At 36.4% G+C, this 15345-nt stretch overlaps 1 protein-coding gene across 1 annotated transcript; it reads left to right on the top strand.

Moving 5' to 3' along the window:
* The first annotated feature begins 4045 nt into the window (after positions 1-4045).
* LOC129272930 (uncharacterized) lies at positions 4046-14649 on the top strand. Its single transcript, XM_064107402.1, has 5 exons — positions 4046-4128; positions 4605-4744; positions 9100-9210; positions 12690-12839; positions 13352-14649. The coding sequence occupies exons 2-5, from the start codon at positions 4657-4659 to the stop codon at positions 13834-13836; spliced, it is 834 nt and encodes a 277-aa protein (XP_063963472.1). The 5' UTR covers positions 4046-4128; positions 4605-4656; the 3' UTR covers positions 13837-14649.
* The last annotated feature ends 696 nt before the right edge of the window (positions 14650-15345 follow it).

Here is a 15345-nt window from a genome sequence, read left to right as displayed (position 1 = left end):
AGCAATTATGCATTGGATCGTTATAAGGTCCCGAGTCCAGGGACTAAGGGAACGTGTCATGAAAGGACTTCCCAGCTAACACATAACGTTATAATAACATTTTTGAAAGATCTTAGAAATGCTTTCAAAAACGTTTTTAAGAACATTTGCATAACATTAATGAAACATTATTCCCATAATGTAAAACATCAAATAAACGTTATTATGATATCAAGCATATAATGTTTTGATGGCCTGACAAGAAAACATTTAAAAAGACATTTTTCCAAAATGTTATTAAAACATCTTATCAAAATGTCGATTCTTGATGTTAAAAATGACATGAAAAAAATATTCTTAAGAAAACAAAACGATATTTTTCTAATGTTTTTATAATAATAATAATAATAATAATAATAATAATAATAATGATAATAATAATAATAATAATAATAATAATAATAATAACAATAATAATAATAATAATAACAATAACGTCATATTTTACCCAGGGTAGCCACTTCAGTTCTGAATACTGTTCTCCCAGCGGGACCTGCTTAATATGATAATGTTATTATTACCCCGGCTTTAGCACGGCTACCTTGATCTTGTTACATAAAATTAATGTAAAAATAACATTTTCTTCACGTTCTTAAGATACTATGATGACATCTAATGTTATAAAAAGTCATGAAGATATGTTTTCCAAAAATGTATTAGAAACAAAATAATTTTGACGTTTTTGTGATATCATTTTACATTTTAAGAGAAACACATTAACATCCAATACATATTTTATAATGTTATATCAAAATGTATTAGACGCATCCTTATTTCAGTGTCTTTATAAAAAAAATGTCACATTTTTACCCTTTACTATCATCTTTTTAAAGTTATACATGGGATCTAAAAATATTTTTTAAGGTTATAATACTATAATAATGACATCAAACGTTCTTGAAACTATATGTTTTCAAAGTATTTTTACAAAAAAGGAGAATTTGGAAAATTTAATTAAACCTTCCTAATGACGTTTTTGGAATTTGTTATTCGCTTGCTTAATTGTTTAATTTTCGAAGAAGCAGATTTCGATGTACTCTACCTCCATCTACCATGGGAATTTTTTTCTTGAGAACTGAATTTCCGAAAATATTACCCCCCCCGAAAAAAAAATTGAAAACCTTACAGGGACTTGTTGCCATGACAGTGAGCTCCCTAGCGGTGAAGTGGAAGAAGATAATGCAAAAATAGATGAAGCAGGAAAGATGCTGGGGCACACCCACATAAGCAGGGGGAGGGGTACTGTGATATTTTGATTGTGCTGGGTTTAAGACATGCATTTTTACCCTTGCCATTATTTTTACCTCTGCCATTATAAGTTTAAGTGGCCTATAGCTACTGATGCCATTGATGACATTCATACCGTTCATAAAACACTTCAGACAATATTCACCCTATCTCTACAATTTTATCCATTAAATAGTATAAATTAACACAACAATCTAAAATTTTGTTCAGAATTTTAAAAGTTGCATCATCTATCAATTTTGCCTTCTCTTTTCATTTGCATCTCAGTGCTTTGTACACGTTTTTAAAAATATTATGCATGCATTGGGTTTTGTGATTTACTTCGTAGCTATACCAGTGCACCCTTCGGTGGCGGGTCTACGGGGGTAGGCGGGTTAATTTTTGTTTGTCAAATTTCTCGGCCAAACGCCCTCCTTGGAAAAAATCTATATCCGCCCCTGTCCTTATTCCCGACAATCAAGATCCAATCATTTTTAATTCTCATCTTCCCTCTTACCGGTGAATAAATGAACTTTCATTAAACACTAAAATCTCGACTAATCCCCGATTGTTCATTTATATATACCGTCTTTCTAACATTTATTTTCCATTTTCTTCTGAAGTTTTATTTCGTTATTGATAAATTCCCATTTTTTCACTGTAATGTGCACGACTGAAGCAACTTTTGTAAAGAGTCGCTCACTACACTCGCTCGCAGCAGGCGTTCAGTCTCTCGCATACTTACGACTTTATATCATGCAGCTTGTATACCAGTAAATTGAAGTTGATGACCTTGATATAAGTGTTTTGCTTACTCTATTGTATATATATGAACTGCATCGATGAGTATGTTAGATTCAAGGAGGCGCATTTAATATACCAATTGGGCATTGGGTTCCAATTAAAAGTCTACGGTGTGTATAAAAAAAAGTTTACACTTAGAAAAAATCCTGTAAAATTATACATTTGTAATATCCTGAAGATTTTTCTACATTTTAACATTGGTACAGGTCCATTTAAGAAAATGACGATATAAATGTCGACAAATATTTCCGCTTGAGTGAGCACCACTTACTTTTGAAAAGTTAGTGAAAAATCATTTGCGCAGAACTTTGAAATAGTTATGCGAATAAAAGTAGAACCTAATCACGAAGAACATGTGGATTTTAGCTAGTAAAATTGATTTGAAGATATCTTTTACCTTTTTAAACTTGTTTCCTTGCCCAAAACACTTCGAAGAGTGCATTGCGCCCCATCCACCTCCCACACACCGAGGCCATCGTGACGATATTTGCCTCACACTGAGCTGTGATTTACATGAAATGGCTTAGTCTTGATTTTTATTTTTGTTAATCATTGTCAAGCTTGGGAAAAGTGTGGAGAAACAAGTATTACATTAAAAAGGAAATGTAAACCCACTTTAAATAATGAAAACATAGTGAAAAATGCTGGATATGTCTGCCATAAACTTTTGTTTAGATTCAGTTATGTCCTCAGATCCAACTGGTACATAGAGGGTAAGGATTGTGCTTACTAAGTGTTGAAATTTCAATTTTGGTGGCAAAATTGTTACAAAATGCTTGAATGTATCCGTTTTATGTCAGTTGACTAAAAGTGAAAGGGAAATGTATGAGAAATGTTTCGTAGGGTAAGTTTGATTTCGTCTTGACATATATACCGTGAAAACGAGCATTTTCGCGCAAACATATTTCTGCGAGCTTTACAAAAATGGACAGTGTTCACTCAAGTGTAACATTCTGTCATAACTTTAACTTTCATTGGATAGATGAAACCCAAACCCCAAAATATATGTGAAAAAATACCCACATGTTGTATATTTTTAAATTCCAAGGGCTTTTTCAAAGTGTAAACTTTGTTTTGATACGCACTGTATATAGAGAACAACAATCTTCATATCCGGGTCAAAGTATGACAAAAGTGAATTGTTTGAAATCATAGAACTTGTTCGGTTTTTCTTTTTGCAAGTAAGTATAGCCTTATCTCCAAACATCACCGACACATGTCGGTGATATCGTTTATTACTCTATCTATGTACATGTAGATTCTTTCACACTCTTAAAACAAAGATGATGGCTGAAAATGTCAGCTGAGCGCAACTGCATTTCTATTCATTTTTACTATTTTTAGTCATATTTAACTAGAACACATGAGGGATGGCGTCATCGCCTCGCTCATTCCGACCATAATTTCAGAAAATATATACTAAAGATGCTAAACTTTCAAAATAATAATGTACGAACTTTTTCATTTTCATCCTATTTCAATGAAATTGTTTATGTTAATGCCTGTTAGATTTGACTCTATTTAACAACTTGATTTTGGGGCACACCTTTTTTTCACTTCTCAAGAGTCAACTTTAAGAGAGAGAGAGAGGGGGAGAGGGAGAGAGAGAGAGAGAGAGAGAGAGGGGGAGAGAGAAGAGCGGGGGAAGAGGGGGAGACAGGAGGGGAAGAGAGAGTGGGGGCGCCTGCTTCTTCGAAAAATAGCTAAATAAAAAGTTAAACACACTCCCCTTTTTATATAATTCTCAGGTCGGACGTCGTCTTACAAAAAGTATACCCCCCTTTTGTATATACAATCACATGTTGTCGACAGTGATGACGGCACGGTCACAACGAAACAGTCGCATTGATTGGCTGTTACCCTTTAGTAATGGGCGGGACTTATTCCTTCTCTTAACCAATTAGAATTAACAAACATGACGCACTACTCTCTCACCTATCTTCTTTGTAACCATAAAATGCAATCACTGTCTCTTAACAAATCAGAAAGCAAATCTAATTTCAGAAAAAGGGCCAGAGAATTACCATATCGTGAAGAAAAGAAGAGATAAACTTAAAGGTAAGGAAATTACATTTCTCCAAGTCTTATCAATTCTTCATCACATCTATTTCTTAGGCTAATTGCATTACTGTTTCAGCAAAAGTTTCGCAGAGATAATCTAAGCTTTTTCAACATTTCTGCTATGATTTTCAAGTAGTGAAAAAACAAACAAACAAGAAGAGTGTGTATATTGGTAAAGAGAAGGGGGTATATCTTCACCCCTCCATTTAGGCTGGTGGTGCCATGCAAGTCATGGAAGATAAGATCGCGCGAAAAAAGGGAAAGTATACCCAAAACACTAGTAAACAAATTCAAGAAATACACCCATTTCTCTTTTATTCCCCCTCTTATCTTTCGAAATATAGACCCACCATTAATGTATAATTGACACGAAAATTTATGCGAGTCGTGCATGTCTTGGGTTGAGTAAATGAACGATCTTTATGAATCTTTAACTAATGCGATACGTAAACAAATTCCACTTACTCCAACAGGAGCATCAAATCCATAGCTGTGACATCGGAATCCAGGACATTCTAATTCAAGATGACCAATCTATTACTCTGGATGATTTCTGTTACCACAATTGCTACTGCTTCTGGTCTCTCTATTGACGTAGACGGTCCGATCAGTGGTATGTAGTCCCGCAACATTTTGTTGCCTTCTGACCATCTTAAAACGGCTTGATAATATTTGATGATATTCATATTTTTATATTAATTAATTTGGGCTTCAACGACTCTGAATTATGCATGATTCCAACTAGGAGCGGATCCAAGATTTTTCCGGGCGGGGGGGGGGGGGGGGGATTTCGTATACTAAAAAATTAACAAGCCCCCCCCCCATAAAAAGGTTATTTAGGTCAGGAATAAAATGAAAAGCTACAAAAAAGCTATTTATTACAAAATGGAGGTAATTTTTTTCCAGGAAAAATTTGACCAAAAAATGAATGAATAAATATATCAAGTATTCACTACAAAATGGAGGTCATTTCGTTCCAGGAAAATATGACAAGCAAAAAAAAAAAATAAAAAAGGTCCTCACTTGAGTATGAACGACATATTCACCTTACAAATATTTGCTATTACTCTCAGGGGGGAGGAGGAGGGCTCGGGTTGGATGTGCCCTTACCTGGATCCGCCACTTATTCAAACTTTCCAAGTTTCAAATATAGCTAGCCCGAAAATAAAGCGTATTAAAAATTGAATGATTAACATGAAAGTTATATTGTCTTCTAAAAGTTTTACTTACAAGGTTTTATAAAAATGAAGTGAATTCATATAAAAAAAAAATTATATGCACGTTATGCTATTCCAATCATGTATATTTGATAGCCGCTCATTTCACATTATTTCCTTTTTCTTTTGTATTTCATTCAAGTCTTTTACGGATAAAAAAAAAACAATGCATATAAGACAGCAACATCAAATACATAACAAATTACAAGTTAGATAGAAATGAAAAGAATGCCTGCTAAAAGTCACGTATTAATCTCCACACTTGCGCCAACACAAACTTTAATTTCAAGAAAACAGATTTTTTAAAACAATATACCAGAAAAAAATCATAAAGAAAGGGGTAAGGCAGATAGACAGAGGTAGAGAGAGAGATAGGGAGAGAGAGAGAGAGGGGGGGGGGGGGAGGTGAGAGAAAGAGGAACAAACCTTTCCTATACTTCGAGATCTATTTATTTCTATTTCTGTCTATATTTTAATTATTCACTTCGGCAAATAAACAATAGATTGATTTATAAACCTCTCTTTAAGAATGTCGAATAATCCGTTCCTCTGATTGGTCAAAACTGAGGTCATGGAAACGACCATGCCTTCAAAACAACAAACTAAGGTGGTTACCAAGGGCAACGGGCATAGTTAACAAGATTTCTGCCCGTTGCCCCCTGACCCGCCCCTTAACGACGGGCATAGCAAAATTTGGCTGAGATCCCCATTTGATTGCATGCAAAATGTTGCTTTCTGCGGTGATTGCGGATACCATAAATATCCGCGCGATTTGATCGAAAGTTTTAGACAATTCGCACATTTACGCGCTTATTGCGCAAGTGCGCGCAACGGATATGACATATCGATGGAACGATGCCGATCTTTGACTTATGCTTGTTAATTCATGTTAAAACATATGGCATTTATTGAAAAGAAAACTAACTTATTAAGGACGTAGGTTTAGTCGACTAGATCTAACGTTAGCTTACACTCTAATAGGGATTTATTTCTGAACGTTAGATCTAGCCTAGACCCTATTCAGAATCAGAACCTAATTAGTAATTTGGTTCCTAAAAATATCTAGATCTAGGCCTAGTAGGGCCTATCGGTATGAACTGCTCGGGAACTGCTTATGATATTCGACTCTGAGACCTAACTTCATGGTAAGGGCTAAGTAAGGGCCTAGACCTAAGTCCTAACGTTAGCTTGGGGCCAGGACTTTTCCACTGGTTGACTTTAGTGGTAAAAAGGGTTAACTGGATAACTGTAGGCAATAATAACCTCAATACTTGATGTTTATAAAAAAAACAAGAAATGAACCTAAACAGTAATGACATAACGAGTATGTTTAAAATCTAACTTAAACTTTAACTTAATTTGACGTAGCTAAAACAATTCAGAAACATAATCATGAAGGTAATTGGAATGAATTATGGAGAGGGATTTATTAGTTTTCATTCATATTTACTCAGATGATGCCTTTTTTCGGCACCCTAATAACAGAGACGAACCATGCAATAAAGATGCAAATTTGAACCTTTCGTAACCTCACCTTCAAAGGTGAAAATGTTGCACTTCTCAGGATGCAATCGAGCATTATTGGTACAAATAATAGTAATAATGTGAAGTGTTGCACCTTTTTCCACCCAGGGTGCAAGATTACACCCCAAAGGACCTAATAATGATTCATGAGCAAACTTGAACCTTTCTTAGTGTGAACATTGCCACGATCAGGGGCGGATCAAGGATTTTCCAAAGGGGGGGGGGGGGCACATTTTTTCGAGGAAAAATTTGACAAGCAAAAAAAAAGAAAAAAAAGGTTTCACAATCAGGGGCGGATCCAGGATTTTCCAAAGGGGGGGGGGGGCACATTTTTCCGAGGAAAAATTTGACAAGCAAAAAAAGAGAAAAAAGGTCTTCGTTATCAAAGGGGGGGGGGGAACACTTCTATTTTAACGGCATTTTTACATTACACATTTTAATTTTGCTTCTCATGGGGGGGGGGGGGCAAGGGCCGGCTGTGCCCCCCCCCCCCTGGATCCGCCAGTGGCCACGATGATGAAGTCAATTTTGTGCAATATAGTTAGAGGGAAAGCTAATCATGACAAGGTTTATTGTAAAAAAACATAAAAATATTGGTGAAGATTTGAGGAAAATCTATCAAATATTAATATAATAATAATAATACCAACATGCTTATATAGCGCATAATTATCACTGCCAAATGCGTCCCTATGCGCTTCATTTGATATTATTACCCTGGCCTTAGCCCCGCAGCCTTTTACAGCAGCGCGAAGGCATTTCAAGAAATAAATTCCTGCCAGGTACCCATTTACCTCACCTGGGTCGAGTGCAGCACATTGTGGATAAATTTCTTGCCGAAGGAAATATTAAAAAAAAGTTATTATAATGTTATTTTGGGGGATTTGTTACGTCATATGCGAGTAGCTTCTCCCTGTATCGTGAATTAAAGGGAAAAAATCAGTGAAATGTCATTTTCTAAAAGTACTGAAAATGGGTTTTATTGTAAGCCTATCTTCATTATACATCAACCGAAAAATTATTTCATACCCGCTCCCGAAAGAAGAACATGTTTAATCATCATGAATTATTTAAAAAATTGCAATTTATGCATTTTACATGGATTTTCCTCAAACCATCATCCATGTTTTTTTAATTACTTTTTTTCTGGTATTTTTTACAACATAATTTTCGTCAGGATGAACTTCCCCTTTAATGTATTTTTTCGGAACTACCTGTGTTAAATGATCGCACAGCATACTACGAAATGGAAACATTATTGCTGCCATAAAACATATTTTCGTTATACAAGGAATCTTAAAAAAACTTCCTGCAATAATATTGCGAATCTTTTTACTCACCGTTAAACAGGTGAAATTTCCGGTATTTAAAGGGGAATCAAACCAAAATAAAAACTTGTTATCAAAGGAAAAAAGAAAAATCAGACAAGTTGATCGGTGAATGTTTGAACAATATCGGACAAAGAATAAGAAAGTTATGAATTTGAAAAATTGGTAATCACTATACCCATGGAGACTTCAAATTGGCCGCATATGTATTGTCATAGTGATGTAAGGCAAGGACTACTCTTCCATGTACTACAATTAATAAGATGGATAAATGTATTTTTTTTTCAAAAGTTTTACTTCAAATTTTATTATTCTTTCACGAGGACATAAAACAATATACTGCCCTGGTTATATTAAAATCTCTGCCTACGGGGAGTGGCTACTTAAGAGAAAACCGCAAACCCCTGATAATTAAGTACATGGCCAAGAGAAAGTTGTCCTTGCCCCTTGTCATAATTTACTAATCCCGTTGCCAATTTTAAATCTACATACACTCTTAAAAATGTTGGGCAACATACGGTCCACACAACAATTGGTTAAAACTTTATCCAATTCTGGGTAGTTTTACACCAATACTGTGTAGTTTTCACCCAAAGCACACATTATTGGTGTAAAACTACCCAGAATTGGATAAAGTTTTAACCAATTGTTGTGTGGACCGTATGTTGCCCAACATTTTTAAGAGTGTAGTCTTAAGGATCTCAATTTTAAGGAAGCCATAACTTTTTTATTGCTTGTCCGATTTCTTTCTAACATTCACCATTCTGTTTTATTTATTTTTCTCCTTTCCAACACAACATTTATGACCAAGGCTGGATTCCCCTATAAACAAGAAAATTGAAATACATTTACGTGTAAATTTGATCTGCATAACTGAATATTTTTTTTTTTCATGTCAGGTCCATGTCCAGAAGGAACTCCCGGTCCCCGTGGACCACCTGGAGACATTGGCCTGCCGGGAAGAGACGGTCGTGATGGGAGGGACGCTTCGTGTAATGGCCAACAATCAGGTAGAATAATGATGACGACGGGAGTCAAACTGTTGTTAATACCTCAGTCACATTTGCTCTACGGCGAGTCGAAATCGTTTTACCAATTTTTTACCAGCTACATAATATTATTGTAACCCCCGAACATGCAGAGTTCGGAATATACTATATGGATTTGGCCTCGTCGCGCCGCCGCATCAGAGATTTCCTTGTGAGCGCTCTACCAGCTGCATTTCTTCTCCGATCATCTTCAAATGTGGCATGAAGGTCCATTATGGTAAAGCAAAGCCGCCTAATGATTCTGGAGTGGGTGGAGACATGTTTGCCATGGTAACCATATTTTTGTGGAAAATTTGGTAAAACCTAACTGTAACTTTTTTTCCAGTTTGTCATAACAGTTGGCACACAGAAGCAATAATAGAGTAAAGCGAAGATGCCTATCATTTTTGGTGGGGGGGGGGGGGGGCGGGGGTCTTAGGGTTAGGTTTACAAAATATATCCGGATTACTCTATATTTCCCAACAGGTGCTACTAGAGAATACTTTAGGTTCTGCAGAGTCACGCTGCTGCGTCATATATATTGTCATCAAATTTGATACCCATGCAGAGGCAAAATGTGGGCAGGGTAATTGTTACCATGATAATTGTGTTTATTTGTCAAATTTCTGTGTGAGGTCTATTGCAATGATAGATGATGCGGTGGGTTCGGGGGGTACATGTTGTGCTCGGCCGCGCGACCCGCCGAGCATTTCTGGTTATAGATGGTTTGAATAAAAAATTCGACTCGCCGCACGGCCGCCGGAGAGCAAATGTGACTGAGGTGCCGATGATGATGATGATGATAATAAAAATAAAGATAATCATTGACTATACGATAACATTAATGATGATTATTGATAATAATAATACCTTATGACAAACTTGATACACTCTTTTTTTTCGTTTCATTAGAGCTACCAGAACCAGAAAGGAAATATTTCTGTGAGGAAAAAGTGTTATTTCAGTAGAAAAAAATACTTAGAAATACAATCGTTATGTGCAATATCCTATCTCCATATTTGCTTAGTATTGGAAATAATCTTCTATATTACCATAATACAAACAGTCAGGGGTGGCGTCAGTCAGAGGGGACAATATAAATGCCCGGGGGAAGTCAAATGTATTGCTGTACACATGCGTGACCAAATTATTTCAAAACACCCCCTCAACGAGTTTTTCTCTGTGTGCAAAATCACCCCCTAAACAAGTTTTTTCGCTGGCTTTAATTCCACATTTTGGCTCCTAAACAAGTTGTCGCCAGAATATATGACCCCGGGGAAAAAAAGCTTTGGGGGGGGGGGGTACATACCTAAACACGTTTGGCTAATATAGAAGAAAAAAAGCTTTGGAAAAAACATACCCTAGATACGTTTGACACCGCGATTAAATGCGACATTGTTATTTTCTCAATTGATGAAGGGTAATTTCGAATTACACGGCACATGCCTTTATACTTCATTATCTTCATTTTCTGAACTTTTTCATCAAAGACTTCAACATTCCTTGTGTGGGAAAGGGTGCAGAGCGAGGAAAGTCACTCTGCTTCTTCGAGTCTTATATATCATCATCTTGATTATAAAATCTTTCTTTGTCCCGTATTTGGAACCTTGTATGTTCTTTAAAAGGAGCAGAAAAGGGTCCTAAACAGTTCTTTAGATCCGGTTCTTGCTTGTACAAGGACCTCTATATAGAATATACAAACTATATGGAGTTCTTAATATTGTGGATAACCCTATTATTTAATATATGTATAGGGTTCTTTATACAACCCATGTAAGATTTTTTTCCACCACTAAGAACCCCATGGATTATATAGGTTTCCTTTTAGACACCCCCTAAAAAACGGTTCTAAAACACTGTTTAGATCCTTCTTCTTTGCTTTGATTCTGCTTCTTTTAAGATAATGTTAAGGTTTCAAATACGGGACAGAGAAAGATTCTAATCAGCAACCATTTTATAAGAATGTAAAATGCGCTATGATAACAAAACTTATTTTGATTAACCAAACTGTACTGGTTGCTTTCTGAAATCGCGTCACGTTGCAGATGTATCTTGTAATAATTTATTTTGTATAACGAAAACTGGAATATGCTATCTAGGTTAGCTTTTCACGGAACTAGCGAGCATTGGCCATAACTGGAGCAAACTGGAGATGGGTTTTAGGCAGCTTCAAAACCAAGGAGAAAATCCTTAAAGGAGAATGAAACGCTTGGAGCAAGTTAGCTTTTGTGAAAGCAGAAAAATCAAAGAATAAGATCAACAAAAGTTTGAGTAAAATAGGACTAGCAATAGAAGAGTTATGAGCATTTGAATGTCGAGATCACTAATGCTATGGAGATCCTCCCATTGGCAATGCGACCAAGATCTATGATGTCACAGATGAACAACTCTCCCCATTTGGACACTGAAAATATACCCCAAAACATCTCTTTTTGCTCATTCTAATCATATGACAAACGATTCATCAATGATATAATGTTGTGAAACCTCTGTACTTGTCCTCTCATATAAAGAGAACACCTCACATTGTGATAGACTCTATAAAAGTGAGAATATAAGTGAAATAAGTACTAAAGTAATGAGGGAGTTGTACGTGTGTGACATCACAGATCTTGGTCGCATTGCCAATGGGAAGATCTACATGGCATTAGTGATCTCAATATTCAAATGCTCATAACTTTCTTATTATTCATTCAATCTTCCTCAAACTTTCAACGATATGTTTCTTTGATTTTTCTCTTTGATATGGATTCAGCTGGTTTCAAGGGTTTCATTCTCCTTTAAATTGGGTAGATGGCATATTCGAAGCAACCCCAAGAATTAGAATAAAAATCAACACTAAAACTTGATTGGTCTGTGCGTTATAAACATTATAAAGTGAACATGTAGAACTATATGTATAAATTTTGACATAATAATGTAGTTTAAGTGTCATTGTATTCGAGTGAGTGGAGTGAGCGAGGAAAATTAATCGTTACGTGGTGTTATCCATGAATTTTCTTACCCTCAAATTTAGAGGATCGAGCTTATATAAAATTTTGACCCTCTGAAATATTGACGGAGAGAAAGATTCCAAAGATAAATAATAATAACTCTTTCAAAGCACTTGCTTTAATTCAGCTGAGGCATGGCGGTTTGCCATCGTTTAAAACTTATCTACACCCGACAAAGGAAAAATTATTTGGTGGGGTCGAAAATATGTTAATCTGACGGTCAATCGGATCGGGGGCGCCCTAGCCACTATAACCTGCCTCTGTGGTCTAGTGGTTAAGGCAACGCGTTCTAAGCTGGGGTCCCGGGTTCGATTCCCGGTAGAGATATTTTTCGGCCTCACCAATGTTCCCAAGGGTAGATAGCTCTGGGGAACCTTGATTTAAGCTACGCCTACCATTGTTCTCTTCATTCATTTCTTTCACAAGATATATATAATTATATCAAAACATTTGTTCCCCCCTCTTCAGGAATGCCGAGTCATGTAGATCAAACGAACGATGGTAGCAGTGCAAACACGAGTGGTGGTAATACAGTAATCAATGTCAATAGTAGTGGAGCTGTGTATATAAGATGGGGTAGAGATGTTTGTGTTGATGGATCAGAACTGGTTTATGCTGGTAAGAAAACATTTTTGAAAATACGTTGTATTTATTACCGTTTATTCAATTTCATTGATTAACGCTAGTGGATTAAAAGGAGTTTTTAACGTCGTGCGATTGGGGTATAGAGTGAAACAGTAACTATATTTTGCGACAGAGTTAAAAGAAATATGGCAACAAATAGAATAATATTTTGTAAAAATAATGGAAATTAGAATATACAATAACAACATATAATAAAAATGACAATTGATATAAGAATGATCAGTCTAGCGTAATGAGTCCCCATCCAAAAAAAAAAATAATAATAATAAAAAAAAATAGGGGGCACAACCCGCGGTCACAATATTTCAACAGAGATTAACAGCAAAAAATGTAAAATTTATTTGTTTTATAATTATGTAAGTGAAGATAATACTAAGAAGGTTATATAAGTGGCATTGGCCGAGAGACGGCAAGTAGACAATCGAATAGCATATAATCTTTTGCTGAACTGTACTTATAAGCATTGTTGTGTGCGCGATTTGTAGGTACTGCAGCAGGAGCTCGCTACACACATACAGGAAGTGGTTCCAACTATCTATGCATGCCACCTGAACCTATTTATGATGAGCATCAGTCTGGTGGAAGTCGTGGTCTGCTGTACTCTGCCGAATATGAGACCAACAACGCCATCGGTCGTCTACATGGTCTCCACGACCACACACCAAAATGTGCAGTCTGCATGGCGCCCTCAGGACGATCTACCAAATTGATGATCCCTGCGCGGAATGAGTGCCCTTCTGACGAGTGGCGCCTGGAGTACAGTGGTTACCTCATGTCAGCCTATCATGGCCACAAACGTACTGAGTTCGTTTGTTTCGATCATGACATGGAAGCAGTGCCTGGTACAGCTGGAAACGAAGATGGGGCTCTCTTCTACATGGTAACAGCTCCATGTGTGGTCGGAACTGGGCTTCCTTGTGGACCCTATATTGACGGTCAGGAACTCACTTGCGCTTTGTGTACGATTTAGAATTTGTTAAGATCGAGTGATAATATAGTGCATACCTTCCGTGTAGTGTAGTTCATCTATTGAAACATGCAGTCGACAAAGGAATTCTCGAAGAAATAGGTCAAATTCGATTAGTACTTAGTTGCACCAACTTTTTATTTTTCCAGTGTTAGATTATAATTTTCAGAAACATTGACGCTTTGGGGTTTTAGGTTTGTTAACCTGTACACAGCGAGGGACAATATTGCCCACCCCGACCCGGCCCCTACTTCTCCAGTGTTCTCTATGGCAAATTCTATGTTTTAGCTATAAAGAAAACATCCTCAGGCTTGGCCTTTTTGTTGCCTCGCACAATTTTGTCGCATACAATGTTTTCTAATTTCATAATTATCATTAGCTCACATACGATGCCCAAAAAGAAAATTCTCGCATACAGTTATGTAACCATATCATTAAAAAAACGATTAGAGATTAGGTTATAGAGGAACCATTATTCAGTGACACGACATTTTCTCCTGTGACATTTGCTCCGGTCTTAATATCTCAGAGGGAGTTAGGATTGTTTTTTGTTCAGATTAACGTAAAGATAAGTCTTAGGGTTTATTTAGAAGGTTTTATGTTTGGCATAACGTGCAGATTTTCCATCGGAAGAATTATTTTTGTCATGGAACCCTATATTTAATGGCGAACTGAAAGTTGACAGTCTAGACCATGGACCCATTTGTGGTAGGGTCCATGTCTAGACCCTATACTCGAGGATCAGACAATGTCCGGTCAACATTATAATTACGTAATAATATTGGTTGAGTTGTAGCCATCTACAAGTCCTTGAGTCAGGGGCGTAGACAACGGGGGGGGGGGGGGGGGATGAGGGGGATGCATCCCCCCCACCTCACAAGGTGGGGGGGATGTCATGTACAATCATCCCCCCAGGTTTTGGGGAATGATATTTGGTTACTTAATAAGTCATAATGATGATAATAATAGTAATAATAATAATGATAACAATTATAATATTAATAATAATAATAATTATGGTGATGATGATAATAATCCTCATCATTATTGTAATTGTGTTTATTGATATTAGCCGCATTCACACGGTGAAAGCCAATTCAGACGGTTAAAAAAAGAAAATCTTACAAGTATTTTGTGGTTATCTTGTGGTTTGGAAACCACAAGATAACCACAAGATTAATCGCGCATATTTTGCAGTGCGCGCAATCTCGTGGTGTGGAAACCAAAAGATAACCACGAGTTTTGCGTGTTCAAATGGGGCAAACCACGTGTTATAGGCATTATACATTGTGTGCAAAATGCATCAGCGCAATCTAAAACAGAATAGAAAATGAATGTGATACAACAGTATACATAATAATTCGTGACAGAGAGTACCATACTACTATCTTTATAACATATATAATTATGTATAATCATGAATTGTTCAACTTCATGCTCCCACTATATGACTATTGTTACAATAATACTGATATCAGGACTGACTGGTATACATTAGTTTGTTGTTAAGCT

Source organism: Lytechinus pictus, chromosome 12, assembly GCF_037042905.1.
Source record: "Lytechinus pictus isolate F3 Inbred chromosome 12, Lp3.0, whole genome shotgun sequence".
NCBI lineage: Eukaryota > Metazoa > Echinodermata > Echinoidea > Temnopleuroida > Toxopneustidae > Lytechinus > Lytechinus pictus.
The sequence above is the reverse complement of the archived record's forward strand: the minus strand, read 5'-3'. Positions and strand labels throughout refer to the sequence as shown.

Bases quoted from the DNA above. Each gene is read 5' to 3' on its own strand.
- LOC129272930 (XM_064107402.1), top strand. From the start codon at position 4,657: ATGACCAATCTATTACTCTGGATGATTTCTGTTACCACAATTGCTACT. The intron at 9,211-12,689 runs GTAGAATAATGA...CCCCCTCTTCAG, and splicing joins GTGTAATGGCCAACAATCAG to GAATGCCGAGTCATGTAGAT. The intron at 12,840-13,351 runs GTAAGAAAACAT...CGCGATTTGTAG, and splicing joins ATCAGAACTGGTTTATGCTG to GTACTGCAGCAGGAGCTCGC.